The sequence below is a fragment of the Diadema antillarum genome, unplaced genomic scaffold (genome assembly GCF_040938485.1).
Source record: "Diadema antillarum isolate AM-2024a unplaced genomic scaffold, OU_Dant_1.0 seq00000043_RagTag, whole genome shotgun sequence".
Lineage (NCBI taxonomy): Eukaryota > Metazoa > Echinodermata > Echinoidea > Diadematoida > Diadematidae > Diadema > Diadema antillarum.
Genome location: NW_027271155.1, coordinates 427801 through 448790, shown reverse-complemented (window position 1 = coordinate 448790; position 20990 = coordinate 427801). Strand labels below are relative to the sequence as shown.

General features: G+C 37.5%; 1 protein-coding gene across 1 annotated transcript in view; it reads left to right on the top strand.

Moving 5' to 3' along the window:
* The window catches only part of LOC139725470 (lysosomal-trafficking regulator-like), an 85348-nt gene that overhangs the window by 25317 nt on the left and 39041 nt on the right, over positions 1-20990 (top strand). Inside the window, exon 6 of the mRNA XM_071636547.1 lies at positions 12725-12821. Coding sequence (XP_071492648.1) covers positions 12725-12821 — 97 coding nt within the window. The remainder of the gene's footprint in view (positions 1-12724; positions 12822-20990) is intronic.

The following is a 20990-nucleotide window of genomic DNA, read 5'->3' as shown; positions in this document are numbered from 1 at the left end:
GATGCTACTGCTTTGAAAGTTAGCATTAATCATGGACAGAATATGTTAATAAAAAGTATGCTCAATTTCAGTTTAATCTGATAATCTCTTCATTGTTGTTACTCCGGTGGTTTGCATCCTGTTCTTTGTCCCATTCATCGCTCAGCTAGCGCGGCTTGGTAAAGATTAAATGCTTGAATAGACCCTGTACTTCAGAGCCTCTTTTCTCAGTTCACATTTTCAGGACTGTTTACTTTCTTTCCATGGATAGGTTTGGAGGGTCCATTTGAATGGAGTTATGCATCATTTTAAAGCTTTAAGTCTGCTCTTTCAGAATCTGCTCTTTACTACAAATCCATGTCTGGCGACTTTTTGTTGGTTTTGTAATGCAGGATCGCATATCTCCTATCATTTTGAGGAAGGAAAATGAATGTCACAGTAGCACCTGCTAATGATGTACAGCATAAGGTGATCTTCAACCTGAGCTAGATTGATTTTAATTGCCTTTCCACAGAAGCAGCTCTCTTTGTGAAACCAAGGAGGTTTTATACATGGAGTTCCAGCTGGCTGTAATTATTCAAACAGTTGTCACTCGATTTCTATTGATGTATAAAGGAATTCCACAGGTGCACTTGTGCCTTTGATGATCGATGTTCCTTGCCGCCATCTTGCTGAGCATTCTGAAGATTAATTTTGAATGTTAGCGCAATGTTGGCCATATTTTGCTTATCTATTTATTAAATGAAATGAAATTTCAATTAATGATAAAGCATATAAAACAAAAGACAATTCCGGCCAGATATTTGCGCAAAAGTGTTAATCAGAGCTGTATCATGTGAAAATGTTTAATACTGTACCATCCTGGAAAGCTGGTTTTATCACTTTTCCGCTTAGTTTCCACAAATGAAACTAATATGGAATAATCTTCAAGTATAATTCTTTATTAATAGATATATCAGATTAGTGACTGGGTATGACCAGTGGAGTATTTTTCATCTTTATTTCAGCATTTTTTGCTCCATTTCTATTCGCACATCCATGTGTCTGTACTACCTACCTTTTATAAGAAGGGATAGCGAAAAGTAATTACCATCACAAAGAAATATCTTCCTTTGAAAGTCACATAGTGGCTAGTGATTTTGCAATGAGACACGGGTCAATTGTCTTCCTATCTGCGGCAGATCCTCTTTGGCACATGCTTCAAATATTTTTGAGCGGCGGCTTCGAACATCTAGCAAAGGAAATGAGACGGTTGTGACTCCATTCTCTATAACCTCCTTGGTGAAACTACACCGTTTTACTGGTTTAATTCACATGTATGATATTTTGTGACTTGGGGCTTGCAAGACAATTTTGCAAGTGGTTGAATTTATGCTTTCAAGAACCGAATTAAAAAAAAAAAATGTTATCCCTTCTCAGGAAAATAAGAAAATGATTCTGTACTAACTCTGATTTTGCCACTTGACTGTTATAAATGTTATGTCAATTTGCTTATTTACTCTCTTATGGGAATTTGTTGATTTTGTTCTTAATCTTTTTGAATTTCATATGTACATATGCGTGATCTTGTTTGATTGCTCAATAAAAACAATTAAAAAAGACAAGTTTGGGGTGACTTCCCTCCTGGGGAATAATCTGCAGTGCATATATATGAGTCGTGAATGGGAGACCATGTTTTCTCAAGCTGTTCATTTTGCAAGTATCAGGTCAACCTGTGAACATCATAGAAATACTGCGCAATATCCCATTATCAAAATTTTGTCTGAATTCAATCCAAATTTGTGTTGGAGGGATTATTTCGTGAAATTTCCATCTTGATTCTGAATAATGTTGACAAGCTCATAATATCATGTGACAAAATTGTAACTACTGTAAAAGTGGAAATTTTCGCGGTGTTGAAATTTTCGCGCATTTCGCGCAACAAAAAGCTAGCGCGAAAATAAAAGTATGCGAATATTTTTGCATGCCATATGTTCCAGTACTTGATGTCTTGATTCCGCGGAATTAAAAACACGCGAAAGTCTTCTGACACGGCCAAGCGCGAAAAATTAGTTGCGTGAAAATATCAACTTTTACAGTACATACTGCACACCATGTACTGTATGCAAAACACTAAATCATGGATGGGTGGATGTGAGACAAATAGCCATGAATACAATTACGTATGTTGGGGCTGTGCTAAATATTTTTATTGATTTATCAATATAACATATGATATGAACCTCAGAATCTTGCTGGTAGTTTTTTTTTTTCAAAGCATGTTTATACATTTGATGTCAAAACCAAAGATTTGCTTCATATTTGAAGTGTTTCCATGAATTTTCTGAAAAATTCCACCCAGTGTTTTAGTTTGTGGTTTGGAAAATAGAGTGGAAGAAATAGTATGGCCTACAGTGTAATGTTTCTTGAATTTATAGAGATTTGTTGAATTTGAGGGTGTCATGCTCACAGATGGTTGAGCAAAGCAGTATGTCACTGAATTGGTTTGTGCATTGAAAATATTTATAAAATTTGATGATATTTGCTTACTAGCTCTTTCTCCCTTATAACCTGACATTCTGTGACTGTCCCAGACTGAAAAAACACAAATCTACACCAGTAACTTGTTTCATGAATATCAGTATAGTGCCCTCTTGTGGCAGGTCATGTTTAGTTTTCAAAGTGCAAACACTGCTACGCCAAACCGAAACTGACTTCAATGAAGAGAGTAAAATCAATCACACAGAACACTAGAAGTTTCATTCAAATTTGAGGACAAACATGGAATTTTGAATTGCCTCATGTTTTCACAGATATTGATGATAGTCATATTTATGCAAATTAGAAGAGATGATAGTGAATAACTTTGGTCTGTGAATTGAGCAGTAGATACTGCCTTTTTCTTGTGAAAATCATCATTGTTAGCATGGAAGTCGATGTTGTTAGGTTAGTACGTAACACATCCATAACTTCATGTAAAGAAGACATTTCTCAATACATTTATCTTGTTCATGTCTAATAAGAAAATTCTGTTAAGATTTGTGGCTTGATTGGTATAAACTTGTAAAGGCTATGTCATGGTCAACTCATGTAACATGCAAAATAGTTTATGAGTGTCTATTTATTGCTTTTCTATGGAAAATGTAAAACCTTGAATAGTTTGATTTTTATGTTATACTTTTATAAAATGTTTATGAGAAGAATCTTAATGATAAAACAATTTTTTTATAAATGATTTGCATGATTAATTTTGATAGAAGGCTACCATTCTCATCATTTTGTTGAACTCCAGTCATTATTGCGCAGAATCTTCTTATTTGACTGCTAGATTTGAAGTTTTGATTAATAGGATTCGTGAAAATTTGTTTGTAACTTCTGAATCATTTATTTGTACTCAAGGAATAGGAGTTCTTAAATATTTGTTCTTATAGAAAGATCTGGAAAACAGTCCCAGATTTGTTTAGCATTGGATGCACTTTTCAAGACTTTCATGACAACTAGTGTACAGGTGTGTATGTGTGTGTTTATGTGTGTGTGTGTGTGTGTGTGTGTGAAAGAGAGTGTGCGTCTGTGTATAAATGTGCAAGTGTTTGCAGCTGGGAAAGGGGTTAGAGATATTTTGGAAAGAGGTGCTTTGTGGATGGGGAATTCTCCTATCATGTGAACCCATTCAAGCGTAGCAGGCAGTACTGTCTGTGGAATTCACATGGAACTCTTTTTGCTGCAATGTAGGCTCCGTGAATAGGTGCTCAAATTATCCCATTGTACGATGCAGTAGCTGAACAAGAGACTGCACACAGGGCATTTACATACAGTGCTAACCACAGCCATCTCAATCCCCAGTGGCCGAAGGGAGACTACAGTGCCCAGTGATTCTTTAGTGGAGCCAATAGGAGGTATGAGAGACCTAATGTAGCACTGGTCTGGAGTGAAGGTTACTTTTAGACGGTTTGACCTTCAAAGGGGGAAAGTGAGTAGGCAGAGGTCAACCATCTGGCACAACATTGGCCTTGCTACTTCTAGCTGACTGAAATGTTATGACTTGGTGGCAGGCAGCTCTCAACAAGTCCAAGTACGGTACCCTTGGTAGGTATTGATTGATTTAAACCTTGCTAAAGCAAGTTTATTGATTACACGCCTCTGTGGTGGAGTGAGAAACTTTACACAGTCTAACTCCTACCATAGAGTGGTGTATACCAGCTGATTAGGCATTTGATGTGACTAGCATGATACCTGTAGCTAGTGAACAACAAGTAGGTGACCCAGCTGCCACTGCCGTGAGCTGCGTGCACTGCTAGTACAGGAATGAAAGTTTCTGATAGTTCCAGGGCAGTATTGTGCTTACATCTGTCTGTGTACAGTATGTGTGTATATATGGTATATTGCCTACCGGTATAACACCCGTATGAGTACTGGCCATTTCTTTAGTGCGCTAATACAGTCACCCTTGAAAGAAAATCATGCTATTGAAACTTTCTTGACAAATGCGGGTTACTGTGGAGAATGTAAAATATGCCTTGCAGTTAGATATGTAGGCCTAGTAAAGGTTTGTCATATATTTCTGTTAATATAACAAGAGTATTGTGTCTACATGTACATCAGCTTTCCTTCAGCATGTCTTTGGTATAAATTGATCACCATTGATTTTTTTCTTAAAGGACAGGTTCACCTTCATAAACAAGGATTGAGAAAATGTAGCAATATTAGTAAAACACATCATTGAAAGTTTGAGGAAAATCGGACAATCCGTTCAAAAGTTATGAATTTTTGAAGTTTTGTGCAGTAACCGCTGGATGAGAAGACTACTGCAGTATACGATGTCACATGCGTACAACAATATAACAAAAATATAAAGAGAATTTCACAAAATTTCATCTTTTGAGAAAAGTACACATTCCCTTGACTTGTTTCCGACATATGTTATGGGTAATATTATTCCCCCTGCCTTTAGAAAGAGCAAGTCAAATGCTCTTTTATTATGCGAAAAAATTTAAAATATGTTGAATTTTCTTTACATTTTCTTTATACTGTTGTACTCATATGACATCACAAGCTGTAGTAGTCTCCTCCTCCAGCAGTTCCAACACACACATTTGAAAAATTCATAACTTTTGCATCGATTGTCCAATTTTCCTCAAACTTTCACTGATGTGTTTCACTGATATTGCTGCATTCTCTCAACCCTTATGTTTATAATATGAAGGTGAACTTGTCCTTTAAAGTAATATTTTACCATATAAGATTGTGGTTGATCAAATAATGGCCTCTTTGAATGTTTTGTAGTGAAAAGCATTTTTTCTGTAAAAAACTAGAATCTATAAAAGACTAGAAAGTTGAATCTGTTCAGTCATGTATTTTTGCTGCCATGCAGACATAGCATTTGATGCAGAGTGTATACCATTTTCGGAATCAGTTTCAAGTTTCCAGCAAGTTGGGATTGTGTAAATAGATTAACAAATTAACTTTTTATTTTCACTCTGCTATTGTATAATGTCCTTGGACATACTTTCAATGTTTGCTTTTTAGTTTATATTCAGACTTGTGTACACATGTCTCTCATGCGTGACTTGGCCTAAGGTCGAGTACTATTGTTCCTATAATCCCTTAAGAGTTGAAATACCATTATAATAAGACTTGGAAGAGCCTTTCAGAAGTGTATACACTTGTTCGTTTCAATCAAGTGCTGTCCAAACTTTGATATTATTTGAGATAATGTCACTATTCACGTGTCTCTCATTCTAGTTCAGATTGTGTGATTTAACTCTCAAAGAGTCATGAATTTCATGATTTCAGTTTCAACAAAGAATGATAGAAAAAAAGGGGGAGACTTTAATTTCAATTGGATTCTAAAGGCAGACATGTTCAATGTAAATATGCACTGCTGCACAGTACAATGTACACTGTGTACAGTGTACTGTATCAAGTACTTCTACGTGATACACACATTACATTGTACATCATACTGTTTGAGGAAAACAGTTACATGTAAGTTGTTGCATTTTGTGGAGTTTCAAATTGATGGCTCATTAAAAAAAGATCCAAAAATCTTTTAAACTCAACAAATATTGGACTGATGACAGACTTGATTCTTGTACTGTATGTCCCCCCCCCCCCAAAAAAAAAAAAAAATACAACTGGACTCTCCGCAGTGATTTCTTTAAAAATGGTGCATCAATCTAGATACAAATTCCAGGTATGAAACTATAACTCATTGCCCACATCTTACAGAAATCCCATGGGATTTGCTTCAGTGGTCAAAGAAAAATGAGGAATTTTGTAGAGGATGTCTGGAATCTCTTCCCTCCAAGTTCTGTCTATTGCATTCACACACAAGAGCATCAAAGTGCTAAAATTAGAAGATTCAGACTCATGACATGCTTTACAACATGTATCTCTGTGACCGATGAACCAAATTGAATAGGGTTTTCTGCAAAATAGAGCTAAGATGTTATATTTTAAGACCCTGAAGTAGCATTTAGACTGGTCGATCATATTGGGTGTTATCAATTCAAAAATCTGATTGTAATTTTTTGGGGGGACATACTGTATTTTTGGAAACAGTTCCTTCATATTTTGGGACTGACCTCTTTCCAGCAACTTTGTTATAATGTGACATGTTGTGGGAGCTGGGCAACTTTGAATGCCTTTTGCAGACAAACAACCCAATATCAGTGCTGCTCACCATCACTCTCATCACTACTGAGCGTGAGAAATGATGTCAAATGATGGTCTTTCTACTCAGTGTGTTAGAATTGAGTTATCCCCAGCCTCAGATCCAAATCTGACGTGTATGTACCTCTCTGAGTTGAGGGGTCATGGAATGTAAATCCATCTTCTGCCCTCACATAAACAACGGTTCTCTGTCCTCACGACCTTGTTTACATAAGCAAGGTGACCCGCTGACACACCAGTGGAATGTCATGTACAAGCTTGCCAAGGACTCCAAAGAAATCTGTGCTGTTAGCACTCACAGACATACACTGTGTACATGTACAGTTGAACCTCTCTTATCCGGCCTCCCTTTATCCGGATCTCTCTATTATACGGACGCAATCTCGCCGTGATTTTTTTTCTTTTAAATAATTACTGGAGGAAAGGGGGATTCCCAACTCCTTGAGAACTCCTACACAAACACACATGAATTACATATACTTGATACATTTCTTAATGATTATTTAGGTAAATCATCCCAAGAATTTATAAAAGAAAATGATTTCATTCTTGCAAACACGAACCTCTATTTTGGGGTCTGGTACTGAGTGTAACAATGAAAAGGTTGCAGTATACACATTACTACATGTGGTACTACAATGGGCTACGTCAGTACATGTGTATGTACAGTATATGTACTGGTATGTATAAAGCATTGAGTCTCCCGTATCCGGCCAAATCCCTTATCCGGATGAGCCCCGGTCCCGACTTGTCCGGATACGAGAGGTTCAACTGTACAATATGCAGAAAAGAACATCTAAATTAACTTGATGCATTGGGCCTTCCGTATTGCCTACAATATGCTGTATATTTCATTTTTAGAATTAAACTTCCAACCCCCAAGTTCATGTCCACATGGAGAGGTTGAAACTTAAATGATTTTTATCAGAATTTAGGGGATGAATGTGGACATTTTGCATCCTTTTCAAGTTTCACCTTATAGTGCTGGTGAAAGTTGCAGTCTGCATTGCATCAGTTTGATTGAACTGTGAATTCATCTGTCCAGAGTATTTCGAGAGTCCTGGTCATGTGACTTGATTCTAGATATCTGTAAACAGGAAGTGCCTCCCAGAAGCTTTGGATCAGAATTCCCTTGTCTTGCTGAGATATCTGTGGCCATTTGTACCGATTTTAGTGACTGTGTGTGCAATATGTGTCAGGTACAGATTTTGGGTAAGTCATGCAAACTCTTTGTTTGCACAGTTTGGTGTGTTCAAATGATATTATAAATCTCTGTATTGGTTTCCTCAGAGTTATTAGTACTCTGTGTATATATACATAGTGATGTACATACAAAACTTTCTCTCAGAATGATTACACTCCGCCAGATGATTGGTCTCTACTTGGAATCCATTGTAGAGCTGCAAAAAGACTCAAGTTTTGAGTCAAGTAATATTGTTATTATTTATCAATCATTATTTTACTCTTTTTTTTGCCTAGGATTCTTTGGTCTCAGTCTGTTCTGATTGTGTGACAATTCATTCGAAGTTCTGTATTATGCATTGAAAAAAGAAAAGCTGATTGCACTGTGTTCTTGAGTGAGAAAAACCCTACCCTGGGACTGAAAGGTTGAGAAAAAATAAGATCATTGGTGGAACCTTGATTACAATCTTGCATACTCCTGTGTTTGCACTACTAAAATTTGTGTGTGAATTCAAAGTGGGGATTTAAGATTATTTTTACATTATCCCAAAGTATGGTAAATACAAATACCTCAAAAATCATAAATGAATATACTCATATTGATCAGTAATTTTCACTATTTGTGCTTGAGCCAGAATATTTTAACTCTATTTTAGTACTGAGAATTTGTGTTTGTGCTATAATTTTAATTGAATTTTTTCCTATATAGCTGGCTCTAGTGTTGACATGATTCTGATATTTTTTTGTAGTCAAGGTAGGGAATGAACTTGCAATCATGTACATGTAAATGTTAAAATGTAGATCAGCAGAATGTAACGATCCTACAAATTTCATTTATACAGAGGGCAGGGAAATTGAAACCATACCTCATACCTCATATTTTCACCCCTCTGCATAATAATATATATATTGCTTTCATTTGCGTTTATGTTTTTGTTGTGTATATTAGCAGTTCTAGTGATATGACATCTGCTCATGAGCTACCATATTTCTAAGAAAGTCACACTGATTTCACACTGATGTGTTCATTGTGAAGCTGCTCAAGGAGAAAAGCAAAGGAGAGAAATATACATGTATATGTCTGTGTGAAAGAGTGTGAGCTTACAATGTATGTCGCAGTAATTCATGCACTGAAGTAAAAGTAATATGATATCACTTTCATAGAGGGATTAATTTTGCATACAGTAGCATGATGGTCTGTATTAAGAAACTCTCTCCATGCCTGGGGAGCTGACAGCTGGTTAAGCTCCCATAATTCTAGAACTGGCAGAAAGGGCAAAAAGTCTTGTTCTGAGATTTTGTAGGCTCCTACAATAGATCACCACCAATGATTTGGATACCTTTCTAGAAGGTTCATCTTCACCAATCCAAAGTTTCCAAGTTCCGTGCTAATTCTTGCTTTAGGAAATGGGCTTGATTTCAAAATTGTGTGACTGTGTACGAAGGAAATGCTCATCGATCCAAGTACAATAGTCTTTGGGTGCATTTATAAACTCACTTCTCGAGCAGAGTTAAGGTTTCCAGGCCACTTTCAGAGAGTTTGGGACAGTTTATGAATGCAAAACTGTGGTTATGGGGTTTGGAATGCCTTTCTGAAATGCCCAAAAAGAAATACTTATTACACACACTTGTATGTTAATGAGAGAAGGGTACATTCTATTTTACTCTATTCAGTTGAGATGATTATAAACATGTGATATGATTTTATATCCAGGAGATAAAATAGCAAAGTATGTGTGTTTGTGGTCCATGGATGGAGGTCTGCTGCTGATTTCTGATATTACCATAGCAATGCTTTGTGTTGACTTGTGATTTTGAATGCCTAGACATGTGATTGGAAAATATGATTCTGATATTATGATCTAGGGCTTGTTTCACAAAGATTGCACTTTAGAATAGTAAGTTTGACATAACACTAGTCAATCTTAGCATGAAATCGACCAACCAAGTGTGTTTTACAAAGTTGATTTCAGCCTAAGACTGACTAAACATTTGTTTTAATAGTAATGTATGAGGCTAAAATATGAAATGAGCCATCAGCTGTCTGCTAACATTGATTTTTAAGTAGGTTCTAGGGTGTAGATTGCTTTAATTTTCCACTGACCTGACTCATTGAAATTATGGTCTGGATCTGTAATTTCAATTAGCAGGAGAACTTCCGTCTTTACAATGACAGTAAAACTTCTTTTTTTCTGAAGTGTAAACCCAAGCAAATTGTATGCATGTTTTTATATCATGCGTGAAGAACTTGTGAGTCCATGCAAGGCTTACACATGACTTAGAGCTTTGTGAAATGGGATTAAAAGTGGCAAGTAACAGGAAGACGCAGTTTTAGGAGTTATGCATGATTTGGGGACTTAAACATGTGATTTAGGTCTAACTTACTTCTTTGTGAAACACCCCAAGGAGCATTACTGCCGGGGTATTGTTTAGGTTCATGTATGCAGGGTATTCACTTTGAACTCTCGTGGTAGGACTTTAGTTTACTGACTGTGACACCAACACATGTTTCTGGCATCACGTGCAGTCGGTACAGCACGCCCAGAGATTTATGCCATAATATTCGCAAGCACTAAATCCGAAAATCAACAAGGTTGTTGTATCAAGCCTTGTAAAACATGACTTGGGCAGACAATTACCCGAACAGTGTTTGCCTAACTCTCTTCTCCACAATGATGAAAAATGTTCAACTTGGGGCAAGCATAATCAGGTCTGTGTGCTACCCAAATAATTTGCGCTGCGAGCAGAGAGGTGGACTTCCAACCTCCCTGCTGCGAGGTACCATTATTATATCTGTGGGAGAGTGAACCAGAATATGGCGTCTTATTTACAAATTTATTTACCTAGCTGATATACTCTCGAAGTCCCAGAAGCCAATTTTTCGATGGGGATTTATATTTTCGCATTATCATTTTTATTATTCATTGTTAGTGTTGTCAGTAATCATGTATTCCTTACTGTTGTTTTATATGGCTTTTTCGAGTCTGATATGTAGTAAAATCATTTTTTTTAATCATACGTTTTCCCCTCAATCATTTGGTGTAAGTAAACCCCCCCCCCCAATTGTTAGGTCTAAATGGTTATCACCATGCTCCATATTTCCCTACACCTGAGGTTATACTTGGGCCTATGACTTAAAAACAAATTTTACATTTATCAATGTAGATCCCTTCATACACTTTCTCCTACCTTTCAAAATTGTAGTCACTATTATACAATTGTAAACAGATCATTATGTTTATTTTCATATTGAGACATGTGTACATTCAAGTGAACATTCACAGACATAATTTGTACTTTGTAACTTTTTGTATACGATTGTCTATGTTTGTGCGTCATTTTCTTGAGAAATATCTAATAAAATAAACTGAAATGGCATGGAATGAGTTCATATACTGTACATGTCTGTAGTTCAAGCATGTCCATATGAGGCCTTTTTGGTTCACATAAATCTTTGTTTAAGTTGCAGATTTTTCAAGTGCACTTTTAGTTTTGAAATGATTCTTATATTGGCAAAACATGTTAGAAGATTAAATCTATGTCCCTCTAAACTCTGCGTTTTATTTCATTCTTTATTTTGTACAGGTTTGCAGATTTTAACCACATCCATCTAATCACTTACCACATAATATGATACATGCAGTGAAATTCAAAGGTGCCAATTTAGTGATGACAAAGTAATGATTTCTGCAGCAAAATTCCAGCAAGACTTACATTGTAGTCACTAATAGTGCCCTGTTGGCCACTTCATTGTATGGAAAAGCACTGCTCCTCCCTACATCTATTATCACCTTCCATGTTTTGTCGTACAATGTAAAAGCTATTATCACCTTCCATGTTTTGTCGTAAAAGTACAATGTATCAATTGTACTGTACCCATTTTGAGCACATTTGGATTGATAGGGACACCATGAGTTAAAACCATCTTGTCTGAGGATGTGAATTGTCCGTACTGTGCTGGATTTGAATCCAGCATCCCCTGTTGAGAGCACAATTTTTCATATGATCAACCGTACCCTTGTGTTTCTACTGCTCTTCTGATATGACCGTGTATTCCAACCAGGGAGGCAGCACCTCCCTGTTACAACACAATCAGATGATAGATGTCTGTCCCTGTTAGATTCCAATCTATTCTCATGGCTGGTACAACCCTGTCCTGAGTACAGTACACACTATGTGATATTTTCTGTGGCTTATCCACATTTCTCGGAATCGTCCACTGTAAAAACTATACTTCCTCCATCCTGTGTAGGGTAACAGGATAATTTAATGTACAAGAGATTAGCAGGTTCCATGCACTTTTCTTCCCCTAACAAAAAAAAGGGGGGGGGGGGAATCATTCCTTTTTTTTGCATTGTCCATGGAGCAGTTGAAGCATGTAAACTAATTGTGTGCAGATCTCAAACTACTTTGCCAGTCATGTCTGTGCAATCCAGTAAGGGGTTGCCCAGATTACACTGGCTGTGTTCACTTCATGTTCTGTGAATGAGTAACATTGGACTGTAATGCGAGGATAGTGGTCCTATTTACATGTAGCTAGACCGCATCATGCAAGGTATGACCAGAGCAGGAGAGATGAAGCTAGCCCACAAGTTACTCATTGTAATCTGTGTAGGAAGGGCATCTTAACATTTGCATAGGCATGAGTCAAAGTAATCTGTTCATCTGATTAGCAGAGATTCAACAAACAAGGTAGGTTATATTCAAACTGAGCTCACGGTTCCTAGCCAGACTGTGGCTTGTGTGGCTAACCAAAGTGATGTAGACAGACCTATATGTATTCATGTGGGGTATGATCATGCTGAGAATTTACATGTACCAGTATTGTGCTTTATTTCACAGATAAGAAAAGCTTGAAGTGATAATCACGGTATTTTCTCCCCACTTTTCTTTGATTCCATCCTGTGCCCAGGCATTATCCTGTAACGTGGAATTCATCCGACTTCTCATCGCATTGTTTGAAGAAGCCTTGAAACCGCCTTCAAGAATAGCAACTGAACACACCCAAGGTGAGCGAAGAAGAGTTTGTTATATAATCACTCCTCAGTGATACAAGAAATAGATGTTCTGGTGTTTATCATGAATCTCATTTTAAAGCCACCCCCCCCCCCCCTTTTTTTTTTCATGATTATTCCGTAGCAGAATGTTTCCAGAAAGGCTCTAAAGGATTGCAGTACAGTCTTAATTCCATTTAATGAGGAGCTTTCTGAGTGGTTTCCAATCTGAAAATATGAAATGGGCCGACATTATTTAGGTATTCTCTTACCCTCAACTACAATGTGCTTCCTTGCTAGATTGCTGCTGCAGATGATTGCCCAGTATCTTTTTTTTTTTCTTTTTTCTTTTTTTCTTTTTTTTTTTGGGGGGGGGGAGGGGTCAATAGAGTTTTCTTATCTATAGACTTTCTTGTAATCAACAGGTGTCAAAATTGGTGGTTTCATGAGTTGAAACAGATCTTGGTGCAATTCCAGGGTTCTCGCCAGGATTTTTATTGGAAGCATTGATTAAAAAAATTTTCAAGATATCACATTTGATGCATATATGTATATAGGTCATTTGTATCACAAAACATCCTACCATATGAGAATTTTGCAATAAAACCTAGAATATAAGGAGATATCACTATTTTTCTCAATAAACAGTAACTTTAGACAGTTTAGTCTGGAAATATTTTTATTATAACCGTTGTTCACATTTTGTACATTTAACAATACTTAACATTGATTATACTAATTCAAATTTTTACATTGGTTGTTTCTATCCCTAACTCAGATTTTCAAATTATTTTGAAGTACTAATGCTGGGTTTTTGTTTCATCTGATTTCATCTTATTTCAAGCAAATTATGTCTTTAATATTTATAGCAGCACAGTGCTTGTGCCGATACCGCTAACTGTCTCTTCAAAGCTCATGCTTGTAGGGGCCCGACAAGGGTGATACACCGGCAGAGAACCCTGAAGTCTGAAAGAATGTTAATGGTAGAGAAAGGAACTTCTAGGCTGGGGTTTGGTCACTCAGGAAGGGAAAGTGAGAGGGGTTTCCTGTGTATACATTCTTTCCAATATTTACAAAAGGACTTATGGCCTTGTTTGATCATTCCCTTGCTTGTGCCTGTGCTCTTTTGTTTCCTGCGGAAGACCATGACACAGGTATTCAGTTTCAGTACAGTTTTTTTGAATAGGTGCTGCTATAGCTCCATCCTCCTCCGCTCTGTCCTTATCCATAGAAATGCTACAGTAGGGATCCTTCACTGTTTGATATCCTGCAGGCGAGGTACTAGTCTGGATTCTGGACTCCTTTTATGATATCTTTACTTGAACTACTAAACTTGTACACATCAAGTGGAATGATGGTACTGTATGATCCCAAGAACCAGAGAAAGAGACTGACTGTCCCTCAGAATTTTGAGGGAGCATACACATAAATTTTAAGTGTGTGAACTTATGACCTCTATCTTCAAGCAAAGAGCAATAAGTCTGGGCTCTTCTCTCTCTGGTTCTCGGGATGGAACTATCACTTGAGACGTACAGGAAAATAGCAGCTCGAATATAGATATCATAAAAAGAGTCCAGAATCTAGACTATTCTGGTGTGCGTGCACCAACACACACACACACACACACATACTCTCTCTTTCATTGTTGTTGTTCTAATTTGAATTTATTTGGCGTTTATCATTCCTCTAGGAATATTTACGCCACTCTTTCTCTCTTTTCTCTCTCTCCCCCTCTATCTCTGAGATCTCTCTCTCTTTCTCTCTGTCTAGCCTAAGTTCCAGACTTTACATACTGCTTTTTTTAAATCTCTGTCCTGTATGTTTGGTGATTGAATAGCTTCTAGGACAATTATACCTCGGACAATTTACCCCAGACCCTTCCCCTGACCCTAATCTTAATCCTAATCCTAACCCTAACCCTAAACCTAACTGTAGTCCTAATCTGTACTCTAACCCTATCAATAACTGGGATGGGGGGGGGGGGTAATTGTCCTGATACAGATTGTATTCATATCCGCACATATTTATTCTGCATTTTATTCAAGCTTGCTGTGGTAATCTGTCTTTAGGATTTCATATATATCTCAACCAAAGGAGTACTTTTTTGATATACTGGAAACAAAGATCTGGAATCCAGATCGAGTCTATTCAGTAAGCTAGCCTCCTGACCTGGTCCCTGATTGAGCACAGACAATGCCTGACCTTAAAGACAGTCTTGTGAATGTGGAAGAGAATGGGTCCACCTTCAAAGGGCAGTTTATCCTCCGAAGGAGAGCTTTGAATTAGAGTATCGAAGCAAGGACACGGACATCTTTGATCAGGGAAAGCCAATCTACACTGGCAGAAACGCAATCTGAAAACAGCAAGCAAACACAAAAACAAACTGGCTTTTTAGATCATTGTTCACACTGGTAGAAAAATCCAGTATATGCCAACCCTGGAGGTTTGTTATGCAATGGTAACTTATTCATGTAAGTAGTGTGCATTCAGGATCATGATGCTGCCCGTTGGTTAGTAGTACACAGAATCCAAATCATTCAGTTCAAGCTTGCGGTGATAAACTGTCTTGAAAGAGGGCTTCTCTTGACCTGAGGAGTACGTTAATAACAGAGACAAAGATCTGGAAGCCAGATGAGGTTTGTTCCTTGAGCTAGCCTTCTGAAAGCTTTGTGAGAATCATGTGGACGACACATGTTGATATCTTTAAAAAAGAATCGTAGCATGTTATTTTTCATTTGGTTTTCAATCAATACTTAAAGTCAGACAACTTTTTGAAAGCCTTAAATTAGCCCCTTGATTTTTAATGTGAGAGTGAAACAGCAAAGCAATAGCAAAGCTCAACACTCCTAGGAGTAATCTAATGCCCTTCTAGCTTTAAAATAAATGCCTAGCTTTAGCTTTGGATTCTAGGATTCATGACTTGATATTAAAAGTTCATGTTAGCTCAGTCTCTGCACTTATTGATTATGGCTCTTCTTAACTCATGGAGAATTAAAGGAAGAGTACGAGATTGTTTGCTGTGATTGTCTTGAATACACACTTCACTATTCCACAAATTTAGTGGTTGTTTGCATTTAAATCAAGATGCATTATCAATGCCGAGCAATATTTTGGACTTTGCAAAGCAGACTTTCCTCTTTAACGGAGATCTTTGTTTGAGTTGGCAAGCAAAGATACTGAAGTAAAAAGTACCTAGATGGTCCACGTACCACCCCCTCTTCCCATCAAATGATAAAGAGAATAATTTCAGAGTGTGTGTGATGAAATCATACAACATCAAACTTTGTGCCCTGTGGTTACTTCCTTTTGATCATACACACTGCGACGAGTGTCAATGTTTAATTTATGAAGCTGAGCAAAGACCATATTTTATTGTTGTACTTTGGTCCCTATTGATATTACACAATAAAAAAAAGAACAAAACAAAGATATGCATTTAACTGCATATTTTGTAGTAACTGCCGTGAGCTTAGGAACATATTCTTTATGTCATATGACTCTACGGTCCAAATTTCATACTCGGTACTTATCTGTCCTTGCGCGAATGAGAGTTACAGTGTAGATGGAAGAGATCTGGACTCTCAAAGGATATCCTAGCCCAATTTTCCTTGACTTTGAGCTCTTTTTTTTGCGTGTTTCAAACTGCATGTGTGAGGGCCATCTCCCCCTAGGGGAGACCATTTCCTGGTTTCATTTTCCATCCGAGAAGATGGCCGGATAGCCCATATTCAGCCGCACAAGCTGGTATGACATGGGGTCCAGTTTGATGTGGGATGGACTCAACACTTTCCTGTGTTTTACAGCCTGATCTTTCGGATGAATGACAGAAGCAGGATCTTTTATGTGCATGAGTTGGGACTCTGTCACACTCACACACGGGACCTCCATTTTATGTCCTTTCTGAGGGATAAAGTCAAAGTTGAGTGAGAAATGATGCATCAGAATCGGCAAGATTCAAATCTTTCATGGAACAGCCATCAGTGGGCTCACATGTTTTCTGCCTGGGCGGCTCGCTTGGACTGTTAGGGAAGGAAGTCATTTGAGCGGTCTCTCTCTCTGAGGGAAAAATGGAATTTATAGGGAGTGACCTTGGTCACCTTCATGGTAGGTCATCGTCAAGAGTCATAAGTTATTGTTGAGGGTCAAAGGTGATTTGCAAGTGTCCAATGTCATTTGCTACTGCTGGGTCAAAATCAGTGTTAGACTGACATCAGATGGGGAGTGACATGTTGCTGTCAAAACTCTTGTAGTTTTAGCTCTAAGCTCATGATGATTGAGTAGTCTAACTCACTGGACAGACTTGTCAAAACTACTGTAGTTTAAGTTCAAGATGATGTTAAGTGTGCAAAGTGATAAGACAAGAGATGTATAGGCCTATATATTACATGGCTAATCAGTTGTTTTCAAAATTAATTTTTCATTGTCTGAGACAGCATGACACAAAGACGGAGATAGGTAGCCCCTTCAATGGATTGAAAAAATTAACAATTAAGGTGATGAGTATTTCATTAGTACAAGAAATTAAAAGTTTGGAAGCATGCAGGTAACCACTCCGACACAGAATCGGACTAGTCAGTGCTGTTGTGAAGTATTGAGTCTCACCAATGTTTCAATTTAAAGTTTGACTTTGTATTTGCCTGCATCGCAGAATCAGGGCAGTATTATTTCATACTGCCTCACATCATGAACAAACTTACATTTTGTGTATAGTACAGTCAGGAATACGATGTGGGGGAATTCCTATCGGTCATACGTAGAACTAAAGTATGTCTGTGTTGTGTAAGATTATTCCTTCTTCTTTTTTTTGTCTGCATCACAGAATAAGGCAATATTCTTTTATACTGCCTCACATCATGAACAAATACATTTTTTGTGTCTAGTACAGTTAGGAATGCTACAAAAGGAAAGTCCCGTTGGTCGTACGCAGAACTAAAGAATGTCTGTGTTGCATCAAATTCCTTTTTTTTTGTTCTTCTTCTTTTTTTTTGCCAGCATCATAGAATCAAGGCAGTTTTTTTTTTTAAACTGCCTCACATCATGAACAAATACATTTTGTGTGTATAAATTACTGTCGGGAGTACTACAGTACGCAGGGAAAGTCCCTTCAGTCGTACGCAGAAATAAAGAATGTCTGTGTTGTGTAGAATTCTTTGTGCTTTTTTTTTGCCTGCATCACAGATCGCAGGGCAGTATTTTTTTCCCCGTTTTTTAACACTACCTCACATCAAGAACAAATTCATTGTGTGTGCATAGTACAATTAGGAATGCTTCTGTATGTAGGGAAAGTCCCATCGGTTGTACGCAGAAATAAAGAATGTCTGTGTTGTGTAACTTGGCTCGGGTGACACACAAGTCGTATAGCAGTCAGTGATTCTGTTTGACATTTGACGTGATGGGCACAGGCCTGTATTGGGTACATGTATGGAGGATAAATCAATGATTTCATTCATATAGGTAATATTGTAATCCCCTTTGTTCATTTTAAGTCAACGAACAGTACTCTACTCTATGTTAACAATTGCAATGAGCTGTTCTGCATGAATGCAGTCATTTGTGTCTTGTGTGCACAACGCAGGAACAATAATCAATGTCTGGTTTGCACAAACTCTGAAAACTCCAGTTCCTGAGACTCTCCTACCTTAAAAAAAAAGGGGGGGGGGGAGGAAAAAGAAAGGAAAATGAAATCAACTCAAGCTACAGAAGTGTCAGTCAATAAAGAGGAAAGCTAAAATGGGGATTTAGGTAATATTTGTTTGTTCTTTGCTTCATTTTGAATGACATTTTCTTTCAATCTAACATGATTTGCCCCAAGGGACTGTGCCCTAGTGAAATTGGCTGTTCAATGATGAAAGAGCAAGCATTAGTGAGCATAATGTGTGCAGTTTATTGGATTCAAATCAAAGATGAAGTTGCTACCTTGAGACATGGCCAGTGACAAGGAGGAACAAAAACAATTGTTTGAACTTTTCTGGGGCTTGCCGTGGAAACCTCAAGAAATAAGTCATTTGCGGATCTCTTCTGGGACTTCACCACTCACAAATGAAAAAATGACAACCTTTAAATGACAGTAGACAGTAGAAACACAAAAGTGAGGGAAATAAGCAAACTTAGGTGTGGTAAAAAAACAGAGGGGGAGAGTATGTTGAACATTTGACAGATGATTGTCAAACTCTAAAGGTGAACTTGCTCTTGAGGGTTTAAAGGTAGGGAATCCCATTTGCACGCCCTAAATGAAGAGTTGTATAAATACAGTGGTATGTTGAAGAGAATATCATTTTAGAAACTCCCATAAAGTATTGAAAGTGGAAGGTAATATTTAGTACATTTTTTTGACGGTTAGATTTTGAATTGAATTGTTTTCGGGGCTCACCGTAAATTCCAGTACATTACTAGGCTACCTTTGCAGACCCATGTACTGCATGTGTGTCCATCATGTATATTTTGTGAAGAAAGTTCATCAACACTTACAAACATTTCTATATACATTCTTACCACACACTCTATATGTTATTACATCAGCTCTTGTACTTTTAGATTTGTGTTTATAGATCACAAATACAGAAGAATGCAACAAAAAGGCTTAAGTGTGGCTGACACACAGAACTACTGAGTAGTTGAGTTTTGTGCATTATTCAAATTTTAGATAACTGTTGACTTCCAAATTTCTAAGCAGTGGCCTAAGCAAGTCCCCTGAGGTTCATATTTAATGTTTTGCTGCATTTTGGGAGGTCTGTAAAAGGTATCCCCTACCTTTAAGGCTGCGTTTATCTAAAAACTTTCTGAGGCAGAATCACGATCCTTAACGCGTTTGAGGCATTTTCAGGGGTTAGATAAATGCAACTGTGTTTTCAAACGCGTTTAGAAACGCCGTTTAGAAACGCCTTTCAAAGGGCGTTTTAAAACACGTTTGAGACCACGATCGCCGTTCTGTGAGTGGATAAACACAATGCCGTTTTGAAACACGTTAAATATCTCAAGGTCAAATCCCAGCTGTTTCCGGTTGTGCTCTCTACCCATTATTTGTGTGTGACTGAGGAGGCACGTTTGGTGATATACAGTTGACCTTTACTTCTTGGGTCAAACGGCGCAAAGCAGCTGCGCAGTGACACCACTCGAATCGCGATTGTATGATGGTTCGATAAATGCGGCTCCCCGAGAATCACGTTTCAAACCACGTTTGCAAACACCATTCCAAATGCGTTTTGAAATGTGATTCTCTCTCTCAAGTTAGATAAACGCAGTTACCAGGCAATTTCACAAATGATTTTCTTTCTTTTCTTTTCTTTTTTTCAGGGAAGGCTCTGTTACCTATTGCCCATGATATGTTTACACGTACCTCCATGAGGTATACTAAAATCATACTGCAAAGCATGTGTCCTTGCAAATTGAAAGGAGATAGCTCTCTTGGGATAGCCATTAATCTTATTATCCAGAATTCATAATTCTCAGCTTAAAGGGCTCAAGGCTTATGAGAGCTTGGTGGTTTTTACTATTGAAAGAGATGAGGACTGTTTACAAAATTGAATCTTTGTCAGCTTTAAACAAGAGAGCAGAAAATCCGTAGAATATCTTCTAGGGGATGGTATGATTTTTCTCTTTTTGTCAGTTCAATTCAATTCAATTCAAATGGATTTATTTGGAATATTCTGCATTGAATATATATTACAAATGAAATGCAGTCATTTCTTTTTATTTTCAAGACAATAAATCACACAGCATGTACATCCAAACATAATTGAGATATATACGTGTACAGATTGAAGAAAAGAGTAAGAAAACCCGTCAATTGGGAACCACTCGGGATATAGTGAATCAAATGATCTGACTGAATTATGGCGCATGTTATGGGAGTGTGAAGAATGCAGAAGACTCATCAAATAAGCATATATGGCTTGATATGACAGCCTTAAAAGAGAGGAAAAAAGAAGAAGATAGACAAAACATACATCATTAATGATTATATACTTATTGAAAACAAAAGAAAAGGAAAACAACAGTGATTCTGGCATCACATTATGCGTTTTCACATCAGCTCGAAGAGGGGGTAGCCCGATTAGTTAACAACTTTAAAATAGCTAATTCGACAGCTGAGTATGTGCAAACAGCATCAGTAATGTGTGTGCCCTCTCATAAATTCCTCATGATTTGTGTGCAGTGTGCCTCGATCGATTGGGTCACACACGC